We start from the raw sequence: 19124 nt of genomic DNA, 5'->3' as shown, positions 1-19124 counted from the left end.
AAATCCTCTCCATTTCTTATAGAGCACAATTACTAAAATATTGAATATAAATATATATTTTTTGAAATATGTGACATATTTTATATAATTTAATTTATATAATGAAAACAGTAGTAATTAGGAATGGCATTTCTTTGAGAAATGGAAAGGATCCTTACTCATACTCATTGATTTTATGCTCATCATCGTCATGATCGCACATACATACCAGATCAATCACATTCACTTAAGTTTCTTTCCACTGTTTAATTTTCAAGCAATTCCACAAATAAGATGAAAACAAGATTTCCTTGACATCACAAACGAATAAGATCTTTTTACAACAATAATCGATTCCTTAAAACTAAATAATTGAGCTCCAATACACAGGATAACCTATAAATATAAATACACATGCCTTCCACGAATTTATGGAAACCATCAAAGAATTACTCTTCCCTATTCATAAACTAGAATTTTCACAATAAAAACAACAGGGAAGATTTTGAGTATCAAATATTCCATGTAACGGTGAGCCAATACCTAAAATTACATATAATACATTTCTTATGAATCCCAGCTGTGCAACAGTGAACCATATACAGAATCACTTTCCACCCACCACAAGTGACTGGAAAGGCTCCCTCTTTATTTCCACAAATGTCGAGAAGTCCTTGCTTATTGGCTGTTTCCAAGGTTCTCCATCCATTTGCAAGTACGCATTTTTCCACCCTCCACCTCTGAGTTCTAATCGAATAGCTGCTGCCTGAAAGATGAAATGTAACCAGAAATACAGCATTCAGGAGAAACAAGTTGGACCAGAAGTTGGAAAGAGATATTTTACATAGCCAACTGATGGCCATGTAATATAGAAGTGAACTAAAATAGGGGGTTGAAAATTTGGATGCCCGCAGACAGAGATAAGCCACATTGGGAATATATTATCTCCATTGACATTATGGTCATGTGAAATCTACATCAACAACCAAACCTTAATCCACGAAGTGAGATCGGATACATGGATCAACTTCCGACATAATATTCTATCTTGGAGTATGTTTTTATCCAAATCATTAATCTCAAGATCTTTCTTGATAACTTCTCTTATAGAAAAAGGGTTTATAAAGGGGTGAAAAGGTTTAATAATATAGAAAAAGGAGATTATTGTGTTTAAATCATGGAGATTGGTCCAATGGAGAAAATATGTCTGGATTTCAATGCAGAGAATCCATTTCCAAGCCACATCATAGGTTACACTGGGTGAGTCTTAATAAATTTCCAAGAAATTAACCAACTTTTCCCCCTAGCTTATAGGTTGCATTTTGCACTATAGCACCTAGCCCATAACAGAACACTTTGCTTAGAGGGTCGAGATATCATATAGCACGAATTCTCTAGGTCAAGAGCTGAAATAGTATACTACACCTATGTGTGGCGTTTATTGTTTGATCTTGCTATACTCTTATCAGCACCAACTAGAAAGTGAAGATGAGCAACAACACAAAGCACTGAATAGCAAGAATTCTTAAATCAAAAAACTGCCGAACAAGAAAGTAGCACTGTTTAAGTAATTATGAATAATGTCTCCACTCTCATACACAAGCAGTGATGGAATCTTCTAAAAACACATTTGAGAATCAAGAAATCTACCTTAAAACTCAACAATAAACTGTGGTACCTGAGCAATGTGCTTCGCACTGATCAAATCAACCATGACAAATGATGCATGCCATCCTTGCTTTAAACCAAATATTTCCAAGAGCCCGTCAGCTACATCAGCTTCAACAAAGCCTTTCTGAGAGAACATGAAAAAGCATATTCCGTCAAACATAGTTAAATTTGAATAACATTAGCAATACCATCAAGTATGACAAGTATTATTCACTTACACTATAATTAGATATTCCTAGAAATTTTAAAAGAGTGACTAGAAAAAACACTGGGTCCGCATCCATACATCAGCATTGGATAAAAAGACCCGGACCACACCAACATAGCCTATACACATACACAGTGACTCAATGTCCATACACATATCTACTGAATTTTTATCTGTGCAGACAGACGGGAACCCTGACTATTTTTTTTTAGTGTTATAAAATAATAAAATATATCTTTCCTTGATTAGACTTCGCTAAAATATAGTCAAAGCTTGAATAAGGTTTTGTTTAGAAATAGAAATAGAGTGGATTGATATTTGAATACTATGCGGCTTTGCTCTTTTTGTTTTAATTCACGTGTTGTGAGCTTATGGTCTTTATTGCAAATACTATTTTAGCCTAATGTGACCCCCCATGTCTATTACTAGTTTTTCAACAAACTGACATCTAAATACTAAAATTTACTAAAATATGGGTCTGGCTAACTTGCGTCCTTAAAAAGAGAAATTTGTTATTGAAAGATGTAATATGTTGACTTTTAAAAGGTTGAATACACAGCTTAATAGGAATGTTTCTACATTTGTTCTTAAATATAAGCTTAATAAACATACTGTTTGGGCCGAGTACTTAGTACATTAGTACTCATACTAGCATATATACCCGCAAAAATTTGTGGGATGTTACTCAGACATAGACCCTAGAACCCATTTGAAAGGTAAGAAACCTAGTTGTCGTCGTGAGTAATTTGAACAGGTATCTGTTTGTATGGGTCTAATTATCATACCCGCATGAGCAGGAATGCTTTCCAACAATCACTTCAATCAGTATTATCTCAAGCTACATGAATACAATACCTTCTCCAAATATTCGGGTTTCGGTTTACCCCATGGGTTTCTTCCACTTCCATAGCTATGAAGATTCAAAGCAACTATTGCCCTTACACTGAAAGGAATAAACAAAAACCGTATCAAACCAAAAAATTCAAAAAAGATATTGCTGCTCTGTTACATTCAGAGGCAGTAAACTAAAGAATTTAGAATTGCATAACTAAAACAGGAAGCCAAAACTATGAGTAATGAATAAATGCACAGTTACTAACAAACAACTACAACATGGTAAAAGAGTAATAATGCTAGTTTGGAAACATTGATTTGTTTACCAGTTGATAATAAAGAACAATAAGTATGCTTTAGATAAGAAACGCACCTTTTGGGAATTGTAACTTGCTCCCACTCTGAGCTATTGACCCTTTTGATATGCATCCGCAAAATATTTCTAAGCCCCCTAATATCAAAAAGGATTTTTTAAATATACTAGTGATGATATTCTAAGTACTGTTATTGTCCTTACTATACAAAATACATAATTCATCCATGTAGGAAAATGTTTTTCTTAAGGCAAAAATATACATTAAAAAAAACAAAATGGTATGAAAAGGCAAATGAGAGGCATCCCAACTATGTTGGCAATTTGGCACCACTCCCACTAACCTGCAACCTTACCATACTTTGTTGATAAAAAATTAGAAAAAGTACAAAATGTAGGGGACCATGAACCAAACCCACGAGAAAAAGATATTACTTGGTTCTATAATTAGGCAAATCCTTCATATTTCTTAAAGCAGAAATACACATCAAAGAAGTGAAAACAAATACACATTATGAGAAGCTGAAATACACATCAAAGAAGTGAAAACAAATACACATTATGAGAAGCTGAAATACACATCAAAGAAGTGAAAACAAATACACATTATGAGAAGCTGTATAAAGGATAAAGTGAAAGCAGAGGAAGGCTAAATTCATATATTCCTTATATATGGCTAATCCAAATCAGTTAGCACCGAACCAAAAGTTTTATGACAAATGACCATTATCTGATAGGAACCCGGAATTAAGATAGAAAATGAGATTGTATAATTGATTGAAAAAGGAAAATACTATAGAAGATAAAACCCTTGTAATCCCACAGCAAAGCTTCTTAGAGAAGATATGATTCTTCCTCTGCCTAACCCTAAGGTTCTCACTGAACAAAGATGATAAAAATATCCCCTTCTCTATGCCTTCACATCCTCAACATAACTGACTAACAACTACAATAATCGAAGTTAATCTTTCATATCCACAAATTAAGATACCTTATACTACTAATATCCAGTCAGGTCCCAAATCCACTTAAAAGAAACAAATGATCAAATGGCTAGAGGGTAAATTTCATCTTCTCTAATAACTATGTAGCCATAAAATTGACATATTGGCATATCCCAGCAGAATGAATATGTTCCAAAATTTGGCATGCGTCGTCCACGTAAGGTGAAAAAACAAGAAGCAAAATTCATCACAATAACTTTTTCCTTTTTCAAATTTATAGCAAGGATAAAACTACATTAGTTGCCATGTCTTACCTTAGACCTGGATCACTTGTGCAAGGTGTGAAGAACCATCCCTGGGTACAACTGTAACCAGAATAAATAATCTGCAACCAAAAGAAAAACATTGTTCGCAATCTTTTATTGAAAGAAATCTATTATATCATTTTAGGAGAAATAGTAGCTAATAGCTGTTTGACTTTTAACACCAACATTAAAATGTTTGTGGTAAACTGAGTCCACTGCAAAAAATATAGATTGCTGGCTAAAAAGTGTAACATAAAATAAACTAAAGCAAGCAAGAAGGTAACTGAATTTATAAAAGATATCTAATTGTTCCAGTGATCAAATACCTTATTTGCAACTGGACCACTTGCAAGGTAGGGTTTTTCATCGCGTAGATGATGGAAGCCGTAAGCAACTTGGGCATCCATTCCTGTACAACATAGCGAGAAATACTGAGACTGCTCGGAAATACAGATTAAATATATACATTTGTGGCATTTGAATATATTTCCATCCTAAATAAAGCCAAGAAAATTTGTCACATTTTATGTCTCTTCACGTTACATACACACTCACATACAGTTCCACACAGGCAGAGGAGGAAAAGGAAAACAACATAAAATCTCAGGTACAAGGAATTCCCATTTCAATTCGGTGACGAAATCCCGAAGGCCATCATGCCACATCTTATTTAAGCTTCTGAAGCTGATGTTGCACAAGATATTTTAGTCTCCAAAAGCTAAACGTGGGAGATGAAAAATATGCCGTGTAGTAAAGGATGAAAAATATGTGTAGCCAGTTTGATAAGCCAGTAACTCCATTCTTGAAGTATTCTCCAGGATACATGATTGCCAGGAAGAGAGTAAAATGTCTTCAAAATAATGTTTCATGGGATTAACATATAGCATTTAGTATATACTCCTCATGTATAGTAACTTAATTCTTGAATATCTATGATTTATTCTCAACTAACATCTAAGGCACCAAAATAGGCATGACATCAACTACCAAATATCCATTCCAGGCAGCAATACAACACTGGATGTAAAGATCAAAGTACCTATGCTGAAGTAATTATAGTACACGCCTTCATAACTTGTAACTTTCTCAGGCAGTTCTCCCTCAATTTGTATGCCCTGTGTACAACAGACACAAAAAAAAAACTTTACCACACAGAAAAGCAAAAAAAAGAAAAGAATGAAAAATATATTAAAAACTGATTGTAAAAACTGCATGCAGACTCAAATTAATGACATATTAAACCAAACCCACAACCTGATCAAGAGTGAACTCTTCTGCATGCTTCAAACAATGTGGTGGTTTAACGGGTGTGCCTTCAGGCATTGTAATGGAAAGTCGCCAACTACATTAAAAAAAGAGAAAAAAAATACATTAATTTATATATGAATTACATAGCAAGAAACTATTAAGAAAGGTCTTGAGATAAACGAATTGGATAGAAGCATGGTCTTGGCTATAATATTATGGTGGAATTTGATCCATGTAGCTGCCCTACTTAGTGGGATAAGGCTTGATTGTTGTTTATGTAAGAATTGCATAGCAAAGAGAACTAATTCTATCTCCTTATGAAAATCAAAATTCTACAAATACATAGAGGTCTAATTGTGTTGCTATGGAAGTTGCAAAGGGAATTTTGAATTTACTATCCTCATATTTTCCATGAAACTACTAAGGACTAATCCATTTAATTCAGTCACTTCATATCCACCACCAAAATAAACTTGGTCAACCAAAAATAAAATATACTTTACCTATCCAAAGTATGAATTGGCCCAGCACTAGCCTTTTGTAGAATTCTCTTGATAGCTGACCTCCAAGCAAAAGGAAATGAACCACCCTGATAAATATCAGAAAAAGAAATGGGCATTAGACCCAACATGCATTTAACCAAATTATCCAAGCATATGTATGCTTACCCAATTAAAACTCCTAGAGAGATCATTGCCAGTCCCAAGTGGTACGATCCCAATTGGAGGAACTGGTTCACGACCTAGCTGGCGAAGTTCTGTAAGACATCCTAACACCCAGCCAACTGTACCATCACCTCCAGCAACCTGTCCAATCAACCAGTTTCTTTCATCCAATGTAACTGCTACAATAGTAATAGTAGTATTATGATATCTAATTTGTGAACTCATCACATACTAACGTGTATCACCATTAAGGCTAACAATCATCTCTAACATTCAATCCCATTTTTTTCAATTAAAAATAAATACATAATTATTCCCTTGAGAATCATATTTCATCTATCTCCCTTGTATTTAGAAAGGAAAAACAATAGAATAAAATAAATAATCTTTCTAATTATAGTAAATCCCCAATTTGCTTAGCCTAAGTTTGGAATTACTTAAGAATCACGATCATGCCACACGTTAGCTAGAAGCTAGCATTCTTAGCTTTAGAAAAACACGGTACAGTGACCCGTAAATGAGAGGTAGCGGTGACTCACCGAGTCACCAAACATACACTTAAACTTAACTATGTATGCACAACAAAGCAGGAAAAAATCAAACTCGGAAGCCTAGTTTTATCACTAGCGCTATAAATAATACTACAAAAGGAGCAAGAATCACATTAACTTATGCAACTATGTAAACTGTATGGTGTACATACACTGAATTTTACAGTATCACTGATCCTATCCACATACCATAACCCTGAGTCTTTGACGAGTTTCTTTAGCACAAGAATCTCCAAGAGCAGCCAACATCTCCAAACAGGCCAATCCATACTTTACAAATTCATGAGGCTTCACATCTGATAAATCAAAAACCTGCAATTATCAACCAAACATCAATCACAACGCAGAAAGAGTAACAAATTTCAGTGGTAAAAAATTCGAACACAAAAACCACATGCAACAAATCACACGGATTTAACTAGAATCATCACTACCATAGTCCTTCAAAACAAAACCTATAATCAGTAGTTTTAGAACTTCTTATACTAGATCCAACACCAACAATTTCATGATTGACTCTGTTTACTAGCATTCGATTCACACAAATACAAACAACCGAAATTGAAATTTCAGAGCAATAAATTTCATTCGAGTACCTGTTCTTCGCTCATGAGTTGCTGGAGCCTCGCTTTAAGAGCAGGACCGTGACGTCCACCGCTACGTGAGTTAATGAAAACTACCATAGGAGAAGAAGGAACAGCAGCATCCTCTCCTTGAGCACGATTCCGGTATCGAGGCTCTCCGGCGGCGGGATCCTGAAGACGAATGGAATCACGCATTGCGAAGCGAAGATACTGAGGCATGGTGAGCTGCTTCTTCAAGTCTTCTTTGTCAATACGGATGCCGGAGAGGCCACAGCCGCGAATTGACTCGACGAACGACGACCTAACTGCTACTTTCTTTGTATCTTCCGTCGTTGATGGCGAATCCATCTTCTTCCACTCTGGCGTTGAGCTGGTTGGTTGGTTTGGTTCTTTTCTGCGGGAGAAAGTAAAACCAGTTGCGCACAAATATTTTAAATAGAAAAAGAGAAATTGGTCTTTTTTTTATAATTTAATAAGAATAAAGAGAGAGAAATGATACAAACGTTAACTTATTCACTAGTGTCTGACGCTGGATTTATTCAGTTTAATGGACTGGATATTGATTTAATGGTGATCTTGGTAGAGATGACCAAATCTGACGGTCACAATTATTTTAAATTAGATTAATTGATCTAATGGACCGGATAGAATAGATGTTGTAAAAAAAAAGAGAGTAATGAAGGAAGGAACAATGTGTTGTGATGTGGGTCTGGAAAGAGTCTTGGTGTCAGATTGTGAAAGTAATTTTATAATACTAGTGGCAGGAGAAGATTGGGAAGGAATTGTAGCAAATAGCAATTAAAGAAAAAGTTACTAGTACAGAGAGAAGTGATTTTTTATTTAATCGATTTTTTTTCTCTGACTGTGATGTAGTACTCCTGTTATTACCAAAAGAGGATCCGCTATTACTCAGACTGCCCACCAACCACCCACCACACCGCTCCAGTGGATCCAGTAAAGTACCATTCCTCATTAAAGCCGCAACATTTTTCTCCCTCTACTAAATTTAATTTCATGTGGATTAGTGTTTTTTTTGTTTATTTTCTTGTTATTACGGTAATATGAACTTTTGTTAAAATTATTATTATTATTATTATTATTATTATTATTATTATTATTATTATTATTATTATTATTATATTATTATATTATTATTATTATTATTATTATTATTATTATTTTATATATAAAAGATGTTTGGCATCAAAACTAAGATTATTTTGATTATTTTTTATTTTTTACTAATATTAATTTTTTCACTAAATTTTTAAATTCATTTTATTTTATTTTTTAATATATGGTAAAAAATAAAATTTACATTTTTCTCCCAATAATTTCTTATATGCGTTTAATTTTATTTTTTTAATTATTTAATATAAATTAAATTTTCATAAACTAACTTTTATTTTTTTAATTATTTTTGTATTCATTTAATTTTTTGTTTTTTATTATTTTTATAATTTAAAATTTATAATTTATAATTATTTAATAGAATTAACATTTCTTTCACTACTTTATAATTTACTTTTTTTAGGAATGACTAAAAGCAACTTTTTTATGAACAGTACTCAAACTAACTTTTATTCCACTAACTTGCTAAAACACTTTTAAATTTTTTTCTATTAACTATATCATATTTTGTTAATTAAAAAAATTATTAGGAAAAATTATATAAAAAATTTTAGTAAAATTAAACACACCTATTGTTTCTCTTATGTTATTCATTGTCTTAACAAAATGAAATTTCTAATGATTGTTTTTATTAATTCCATTTACTTTCTTATAAAAACATGGTTTATCATATTTTTATTTTTAAAAAAAGGTATATAAATATTTGTTAACAAAATGAAATCCATGGATTTTATTGTTTCCTAAGAAAAATAACTAAATATTTATCATTAACTAGGCGACTTCAATTATCTATTTTTTATCTAAATATATTAAAAAAAAAAAAGTTAGGAATTTTTTAGTATCATTAGAGGCACTACATTTTATTTTATTTTATTTTTGACAAAAGAGGGGGCAAGGAGCCACCCTAAAAGTGTATTCAATTGAAGAAAAAAAAAGTAATAAGAAATCAAAGAAAAGGGGGAGATCAAACCTAAATTTCTTTAATGTGAAATTCTATAACATGGAATGTTGTTCTATTAAACTCCAAGATTAAATCCTTATGAACAATATCACACAAGTAAATTATGAATATTTAAAACAATATTGAGAAATTTATTAGGGATAACAACGCGTAGGATTTGGACAAAGTACTATAGTGCTCATCTCTATATTTATGAATTAAAAAAATCCTTATATTTGGGTCCATATCCGTTTGGGCGCCAAAATTAGCACATGCACTCGTGCCTTAGGGATATATAAGTATGCATACTTGTATCCATTATTCACATTTCTATTAAAAATAAATATATCAATTAAAAAATATCATATCATTTTAAAAAATTTAAAATATAAAAAGAAATTAAAAAATTTATTGTTGAAATAAACAAACAGTTATATTTAATATGTAATGGTTTAACATTGATAACTTTTTAAAATTGATAGAGATACATTTTTATATAATAATATAAATTAAAATATATAAATATATATTGTACGGATATGGGACGAGTGGATACCGAGGTACCCGTACTCGCATCATACCTGGTTATTTTGTGGGTAGTTACCAGAGCTCGTACCCATATCCATTTTTGCGGGTTTTTATCTTACTCATTATAGATAATTTTGTGGATTCTCATTGGGGATAGATCAAATTGTTATCTCTAAAGCTTATCTACACAAATGATTTCTTCCTCAAATATGTGAGATGCTACGAAGAACGTGGATCTAGTAATGTGCAGGGCATTTGACCATTTAATTCCTAGCCTTCAAGAAACAATCGAAGGTCTACTAAAAGCCAAAATCAACGGCTTAGAATCGGACTCGGGCTAAAAATTATTCCAATTTTTAGCCTTTGCAAATTCAATGGCTAGCATAGCCCCAGTCAATGGTTACTTGATCAAGTTTTGATCAAGAGAAGAGATGGTGTCAGAATCAACATCAAACTTAGGATTTGTGGGGTTAGATTACTACATCTCTCTTGTATTCATATATTTGCAAAATAAGATTTATTACACTATCTCAATTCGAGTTTGAATTAAGGGTAGACGTACCCATAGCGAGTTCGATTGGGAAATTGCCTAAACAAATCCTTGTGTACTCTCTCTCTATCTCGCTTTTATTTTTGGTTTGCAAATTATTGATTTCATTGATCATACGGTCAATTTGTTTGGATAATAATTTTGAACATATTTTGAAATTAGTGTTGTTGAGTTAATCACAATCCCTTAGGTTGTGATTGGGTTTTAAGATCAATAATACCACATAAAATTCCAAACAATAGTGATTGCAAATTAGGTGTTCGACAAATTATCACAATTGATTTTTGTGTGAATAATCATTGGAAGTAGACTATCCTTATTTCTTTGCATCCAAATGGATGTGATGAATTGTGTTTGGACAATTTACGATTCATTATCATACCTTGATTACTATTACGCATATTTGAGCTTTTTGATAGCATGTTCGGTTAGACGACTTTGATTTGGGATACTTCTGCTTGCTTCTGCACCATAAAGTTTTTCAAAACTAATTTTATTTTCAAAGTTTTTAACTAGGGATCTAATCACCCCCGATTAAGCCTATCGTCTAACAGTAACGATAATTTTTACTTTGTAGACAATTCTAAAATTAATGGTAATTTCAACTTTTGTCGGAATAATATTGGGTTCTATCAACACAAATCTTTTGAATTCGCAGCTCAATTTGTGTGTGTTAGAACTTTTTTAAAAGAAAATCATTTCCTTAGTTGACACTGAAACACTTTTGAAATCTCAGACTCAATTGTTCGAATTTCTAAATCGGACATCATTTATACCTCTCCAGCGTATAAATGATGTCTTTGTGTTCTTACTTTCGTAACAAACATTTTTATGTTTAAAGACAAAATTTACAAAATAGGTTTTTATTATCATTACAATTAATACTCAAGAAACTTGCATGAGATTTGTCGATATGACAATCCTCATGTCTCAAACTCTAAATCTACTTACTCAGACATGGCAATCCATAAAGTAAAAAAAGTGTAAATGGAATACATACTAATAGTAATAATAACAATGTTAAAGAGTATAAGAACCTAAATAAAAGCAAAAAAAATAAATTTAATTGAACGTTCCAATGGAGTATTGAACAACATAACAAAAAGATTAGAAACAAAATGCAAGAACAATATAAATAGACTTATAGCCAGTTGTGTTTTTCTCTCAAGATTCCTAGATATTTATAGGCCATATTACATAAATATGACAGTAAACTCGTGTAATTTCCCTTCATTGGTGTTTGGAAACTAATAAAAATGAATAGAATCCAAGGAGTCTGATAAAAGTACATTAAAAAATGGAATCATATGCTGAAGTTTGGTCCATTGTGGCCTGTAATGTCCATTATGGGTAGGTTGTAATGGCTCCTAGACTGTTGTATGAAGGAGAGATTTGGTAGAAAATGTTGCACCATTTACGACATGTAATGCTGACTATGTCTAGGTCATAATTGGTTGATGACTTTGTGTATTTAGGGTTCCTCTTTGTGAATTTATTGTACATTCTGCCCTAGTGTTCATCCAACTTGTCTGATCTTGTTACCTTTCATCTAGAACTCCTAAAATACAGAGAAAAATGAGAAAATGGAAGAAAAACAAACAAAAATTAAGATCAAACTACTAAAATTTAAATAAATAACATGCATAAAAACAACATAAAAGCCACTTACCAATGTAACATCATGCTTTGGATGAAAGATATAACCAATTGAGTTCTTCCATCTATAGAGAGTAAAGAATCCTTCCAAGATGCTCCGCAATTAATTGGAAGTGAATTAGCCTAGGATTTCCTATGAACATTCGCACTCTAAGATATATGAAAGGAAGGGAACCAACTGTGAAACCAAATTTGTGAGCTAAGTAAGAATGCCTTTGAACAGTCATTGACCATACATAGATAATTTACTTGGTAGGGTTGATCCTACGACATTATATGTTAGCATATCTTATGAAAAGAGGGCTAATAACATCAGATGACCTAGCATCACCTTTGCAAAAGACCATGATGTCATTTTCATAAAGGACACAAGATGTCACCATAAAGTTTCTTATAGCTTGGACTAGTGTTTAATCTTGTTTGTTCTCAACAAATTGAGTAATACCTCTACTAATGACATCTTCTTCCACACAAAATACCAAGGGAGATATGGGGTATCTCTATCTGATCCCCCCTTCGACAACCAAAATATTCTCTTTGAATATTATTGATGGAAATAAACATGGTAGCTGAATTGAGGATGATATTAGTCCATTGACATAATTTATCACTTAACCCATACGCCTTAAGGACTTTGAGGAGGAAAGTCCAACTTAAAGTATCAAATGCTTTTGATATGTCTATCTTCATCGCCAAGTTTCCTCCAAAGCATTTTTTATGAAGAAGATTGATTGCCTCTAATTTAAGAAGAAGCATTCTTTAATGTTCCTGTCATAAATAAAAGCTCTTTGCTCCTGAGAGATGAAAGAAGAAAGCACATGTGATAATCTGTCAGCAATGATCTTATTCACAATTTTGTGTTATAAATTAGCAAGTGCAATAGGCCTGATGTGTTCAATGTCTTCTGCATTTGGAATCCTATAAATCAGGATCAAGGTGTTGGCATTGTAGTTTGGCAAGATCCAGCCATCAATGAACAATTGAGTGACTTTCATGATGACCTAATTCTTGATTATCTCTGATAAGTGTTAATAGAAAAAACCACAAAACTCATATGGTCTTGGAACACTTCCTTTGTCCAAGATCTTGGTTACATTATGAAATTCATCCTGCGATGGAATCATGGTTATAAGATTATAAGATTTCTCATTTCATCATGTTGGGAATGACATCATCAACCAAATTATCATTCTGACAAAATAGAAGCATTATTAAATAAATCCTTAAAGCAAGTGACCACATGGTTGGCTATTTGATATTGGTTAGTGATGGTTGTGCCCTCACTGTTAAGAGAAGAAATCATGCTAATAATTTAGTTTATTTTTGCTAATATGTGAAAACATCATGTGTTTCTATCTCCCCCGACATTCCATATCACCCTTATTTTCTCCTTCTAAAAGCTCTCTTCAAGCTAGAGAGCAAAATCAAGTTGAGATTGAACATTCCTTTCAAGGTTAGCAAGAAAATAACTATGTCCTTCCTCAAGGATTTGATCTTGAGTTTGTATTAAGTTAAATTCATTCAGTTCACTTTATCATGCACATTGCCAAAGGTGGCCTTGTTCTAATCCTTGAGTCTAGCTTTCAAAACATGAAGCTTTTTGTCTAGAACAAACATATGATAACCTATAAGCATTGTGTTCCAGGAATCAACAATGACATATTTTTAATTAGAGTGAGAGGCCCACATTTACATAAATCTAAAGTTAGAGGCAGCCTTGTCCTCAAATATTTGAAAATCTAAGAGGAAATGGTATTGATCAAATCTATTCCTAATGAGAGTCTTAGAAGAAATTGAATAACATATGTTTATCCATTATTGATAAAAGATATCCCTATCAACCCCTTGCTTAGTATAAGTTGAACCTTTTCTACCATTTGTCCAAATATAATAGGCCATAATGGTAGGCAAATGCACCAGGTGGTTTCTATCAGGCCAAAGGTTGAACTCATTCATGGGAGCTCTGGAAGGTTAGTGAGCACTCATATGCCCATGCTCTCCTAAGATGAAGTTAAAATCTCCTATCAAGTCCAAATAAAATTGAATTAGTCTTGGACATTACTAAGGCTTTGAGAAAGTGATCTTCTTGTGACATGATTGGTTGAGGCATACACAATAGGAATTCCATAAAATTTTCTCTGCTCCTCAATCAAAAAGGGCACTTGTTGACTATAAAATACAACCACTTCAGGATCCATACTATCAAGACATCAACACCATATGTTGAGCTCCATATCATTCTTATTATTGACTGCAAATAACTTTAAACCTAACTTAGTCAACCACCTAGGAGGAAAGTCATCAAAAGTCATCCAAGGTTCAGTTATAAAAACTATGTATGGCTTATGTACATAGATTAACCTTTTTAGAGCTACTTTTAATAAAGAATTAACAAAACCTCCCACATCCAAATATAAGCATTTCATGAGGACACAATTAGATAGTCAACTCTTGATCTGGTCCCATATTGAGACCTAGAGTTTGAATTCTGTTTTTTGGAACTTTTTTCTTGGACCAAGACACCAATTTGAAGCCCCCATAAGCATCTTAAATTCCTTTCACGTCAATCTAGTGGATGTTGTAAGACCCTAATTTTGACCCTAAGATCCCTCATGGCATCATATCATTGCTCTTTGCATTTTGCCTCAAGGATCATAGCAACTTGGCTCCTTAACCCTTGGGTTGGGACTTGTGTGAGTTGGTTTGAGACCACCAAGCATGCTTGAATTGTATATTATTGCTTTTATTATTATTTTTACTAACCAAAAGCACAAAAATATGTCACTAACTTTGTTTGTTTTGAAGCTCAAGCAATCATGTGATCCAAGGCTCCTAGGAGGCCCCTATGCTCATTGAAATGGCCAGATGAAGATGAAAGCAATCATGACAATGGTTCCCAAAGCTCTCGATCATCATATATGTCTCCCAAGTATCTCAATTTGTCAATTTGATCAAGATAAACCAAAGGGCTTGAGGATTGTTTCCCAAGGAAACCCTAATTCAACTGTGCATTGAATGTGCCTTGCTCATGAAGCAACCTCAACCTATGATCAAATACAATCAAGGTAAGTTCTTCCATTCATTATTTTATGCATATATGAGCCTATGTGAGTGTCCTCAATCATTCATTCGTCAATATTTGAAGTTTGGCTTTGAGAAGTTGATCAGTCAAATCATCTAACTATTTTGAAATCCACTGAGACCTAACTTTTTATGTGTTTGTCAAATGAAGATGACCCCAAGAGAAAATATGTTCTTAATAACCATATGAACAACTTTCATGTTCATCAAAAATTCGTTTGAAACTTGTAAGGTCATCATTCATTTCAAAACATTATAGGTCATTTTGACTGAAACCCTAATTTTTGGTCAACTTCCCAAGGACCTAACTCCTTCATTTTTTATGATTTTGAGGTGAGACCAAATGAACTGAAAGTTTAAGATGTATGCTTCAAATGTTATGTTGGACAAAATTTCATAATCCTAAAAGAAACACATGTGATAATGCAAAACATTATAGGTCACTTTGGACCAAAGCCATTGAAATGTGAAAAAGTCCAACTTCAAGTGCCCATGGCTTTCTCATCAAAAGTCCAAATGATGCAAAATTTAAGTCCAAATTGATTATCTTGAACATATATACAACTTTTATGTTGGCGATTTTTCCATTTGAGGCTTGCATCATTGAAACATAAGAGCTTGAAGTTGGTTATTTTTGGCAAATTTTCAAGTGCATGTTTTGTACCTTGAACTTCATGGCTAGTTTTCAATATTTTCCACACTCCAAATGGATTTTTGTTCAACATAGCTTTTGTTCCTTATTTCAAGAACTTTCCAACCATTACCCACATGCTTATGTTTGGATTTCCCAAATGGGATTTTCGAAGAGGAGAACAATTATGATAAATTATGCATTTCATGTTAAATCTTCATGCACAAGCTAATGCCTTGCAATCTGCACGTCCAAATCCATTTGGTTGAGGTTCAGCACTCATTTCCAATTGATTTTGGGCCACACATGCGCTTGTACAGGCCCATGCATGGAGGACCCAACTTCACATGCACACGAGTTTCCCCCCCCCCCCCCCCCCCCCCCCCCCTTTGCATCAGTTGTGGCTATAAATAGAAGGCATGGCTTCACTTGAATGGTAACCTGAAGGCGCCTGAACCTCTGCTGAATTGATTCCCCACCCTTTCACCAAAGGAATTCTGAAATTTCACTTCTCTTTTCAAGCTTGAATTTCAACTTCCCTGGTTGATTTTCAGCTTCTAATTCCTTAGCCTTGCTTCATTGTCACTTCAAGATCAAGCTGCAATCAAGGATTTGATTGGATCAAGATCACAAAAGTTGCACTTCAAAGGTTTATACCATAACCGTTTTCCTTCGAATCTCCCTGATTATTGTGCATTGCTTGTGTTGGTTTGAATTTCGGAAGTCCTCATGTGAGAGGCAAGCCAGTGGTGGCTTTAATTTTATGAATTGGTGAACTTCAAATTGAACACCTTATTTTTCAACCTCCGGTTTCTTCTTCCATAAGAGTCTTGAGCAAAAACTAAGGTGACAGGGGTGATGTACATCACCCCAACTTTCATTTGGTATATGGATCGCGTATTTTAGTTAAGGTTTCAAAACCTGCAACTGGTGACCGGACTGGGCCTTCTCACCGGAGAAGACGGTGGTTTCCACCACCGTCCCCACGAGTTTGAATCTTGGCCATTGGATGTTGATTCCCAGATTTAATCCTAGCCTTGCTTTGTTATGACTTTCTTTAATGTTGCGTACCACGCGTTTGACCAAGGTGTATCATGAGCGCGCGCTTGAGAGCTGTCTGATCAGCCACGTCAATTAATGAGCTCTGATCAGACGCTTGTGGTTTTTTTCTATTTTATTAATTTCTGTTTTATTTTCTTTTATTCCAATTATTTTCAAATTTTCATAACTCCTTTATTTGGAATCACAAAAATATGGGACCAATTGCAAAAAAATTCTCTTAAATTCTAGTTTCATAAAATGATTTTTAATTAATTTTGTGATTCCATTTAATATTTTTTGTGAATCATTTCTTTTCTGATTATTTTTAATTCATTAAAATACCTTTTGATATTCAAAAATGCCAAAAATATTTTCTTAACATCTTTGGATGATGATGAATCTATGAAAAATATTCTCATCAATTTCTTAATTGATTTGAGATTTATTTGAGATTTTAGTCCAATTATGTTATTTTTCTCCATTTTTAATTGTTTAAAATTAGTTTCTATTTTCAAAAAATATTGAGAAAATTTGTCAAACCTTGTTTGACCATGTTAGACTTATGATGATCCAATTTGACTTATCCAAGTTGATTCGAATTGGATTTGAAGTTTGACCTTTATTTGTTCATTTTATTTTATGTATTACTTTAATTCCAAAAAATACCAAAAATATGTTTGACCTTTCTTGACTTCTAATCTCCATTTTACTTATGTTTACCATTGATTGATGTTGATTCCATTCATGTTTGATCAATGTGTTTTGGTTATGTCTTTTGAATTTCAATTTTGTACATTCCATTTCCATCTTCATCTTCTTCTTTTTTCTTTTGACCAATGAGTTACTGATTTGTGGTTAGCCTTGACATATGAGAGGCTTAACCTTCTTTGATCCAAATCAAATTCATCTTGATCAAAGATCAAGTGAATTGTTTTGTGTCCAAGATAGGTTGCTTCTTGGTCAAGCAAAAAACCTAAAATCCATACAAGGTCATCCTTCTTTTATTTTGGCATGGCAAGTTGTAGGAGTTTGGTGTAACACCTCAAAATTTGCCCTCCTCTCTTGGGACTAGCTTAGTATATTGCATTTCATCTTGTAGGTCATTAGTCATTGCATATTTGCATATCATGTGGAAACACTGAGCAAGTCATCCTCCTAGGTCTTTATCAGAAGATGGAGAAGTTAAAAAGATTCAAGCCTGAGGGTCTCATGAATTGATCACTAGCCATCTGAGGGTTTGTGCTTCAATTAGGGTTTATTGGTTCCTCAAGGAGATTGATCATCATCTTGGTTGAAATGGTACATCACCATCATCATTGGTCTTATCATCACCAGGAGGTTCATTGTGCCTGATCAGTTCCTTGGGATTAGGGTTTTGACCTTTGGTCAACCCTAATCAGTTGTATTATGCCAATCAGGGTTCTTCAAGGAGATGACGTCTTCATTGATATGGGGATCATCATGTGGTTTTATTGAGCTTGTATAAGCTAGGGTTTCATTTTGGAGCCATTTCATCAAGTGCTGAAGGCTCAAGCTGAACAATGCATGATTAAGTCATCTATCAACTGCAAAAGTCAACTGCATGGTCAACTGTTGGATTTGGAGGTGGGAAGTGATTAGAAGTACTTCATTCATGTTCAAACAAGTCTCATTTGACATTTCAAACATCAACATTGAAGAAAATAAAGTCAGGACAAAACTTTCCAAAAATAGAAAGTGACCTCTAATTCAAAATTGCCAAAAATGGAAAGGCTTTCAACTCAAGATTACATCATCAAGAATGCTTCAAATGAAATTTTGTTGAACATGAAAGTTGTATATCTTTCTCTCCCATTTCCAAAAAGTCCAAGATCATGAATTTATGATGAATGGTTGAGGAGATATGGCCAAATGATCACCAAGGGTGCATGGAACTTCAAAGTGCCATAACTTTTGACTCAGAATTCCAAATGAAGCCACTCTTTTTGCAAAATTCTTGTCCTGACCTATGCTTTTCAAATCCCATCTTGCATTGCATGAAATTTAATCATATGCTCATGTGCTAATTCAAGTGAATTTTGGAGGGAAAAATTGAGGAATTTAAAATTGGCGCATCATATGAACAAAATACCATTTTCATTGTGTTCATTAGGTGATTTTGAGTGAAATAGGATGCTTGCATGTTACTATTCATGTCCAAATTAGGCCATGCACCACACTTTTCCAAATTTGCAAAACACCTCTCATTTTCATTAATCCTAATTAACTCATGCCTAATTCTAATT

The 19124-nt window shown here is 33.4% G+C and overlaps 1 protein-coding gene across 2 annotated transcripts; it reads right to left on the bottom strand.

Annotated features, from left to right (window-relative positions):
- Positions 1 to 269: 269 nt before the first annotated feature.
- LOC127138516 (diacylglycerol kinase 3) lies at positions 270 to 8018 on the bottom strand. 2 transcript variants are annotated; one of them, XM_051064982.1, is made up of 13 exons: positions 7806 to 8018; positions 7315 to 7696; positions 6908 to 7030; positions 6171 to 6308; positions 6006 to 6091; positions 5509 to 5596; positions 5294 to 5369; positions 4581 to 4663; positions 4264 to 4334; positions 3066 to 3143; positions 2714 to 2801; positions 1658 to 1774; positions 270 to 745 (listed from the first exon to the last, which is right to left on the bottom strand). In XM_051064982.1, exons 2-13 carry the CDS (start codon positions 7648 to 7650, stop codon positions 587 to 589), a joined length of 1443 nt encoding a protein of 480 aa, XP_050920939.1. In that variant the 5' UTR covers positions 7651 to 7696; positions 7806 to 8018; the 3' UTR covers positions 270 to 586. The 2 variants fall into 2 exon arrangements, with proteins under 2 accessions (XP_050920939.1, XP_050920940.1); XM_051064983.1 differs by lacking the exon at positions 7806 to 8018 and having other exon boundaries at positions 7315 to 7802.
- Between the last annotated feature and the right edge of the window lie 11106 nt (positions 8019 to 19124).

The sequence above is a fragment of the Lathyrus oleraceus genome, chromosome 4, assembly GCF_024323335.1.
Source record: "Lathyrus oleraceus cultivar Zhongwan6 chromosome 4, CAAS_Psat_ZW6_1.0, whole genome shotgun sequence".
Lineage (NCBI taxonomy): Eukaryota > Viridiplantae > Streptophyta > Magnoliopsida > Fabales > Fabaceae > Lathyrus > Lathyrus oleraceus.
Note: the sequence above shows the minus strand (reverse complement) of the source record. Positions and strands in the feature narration are given on the sequence as shown.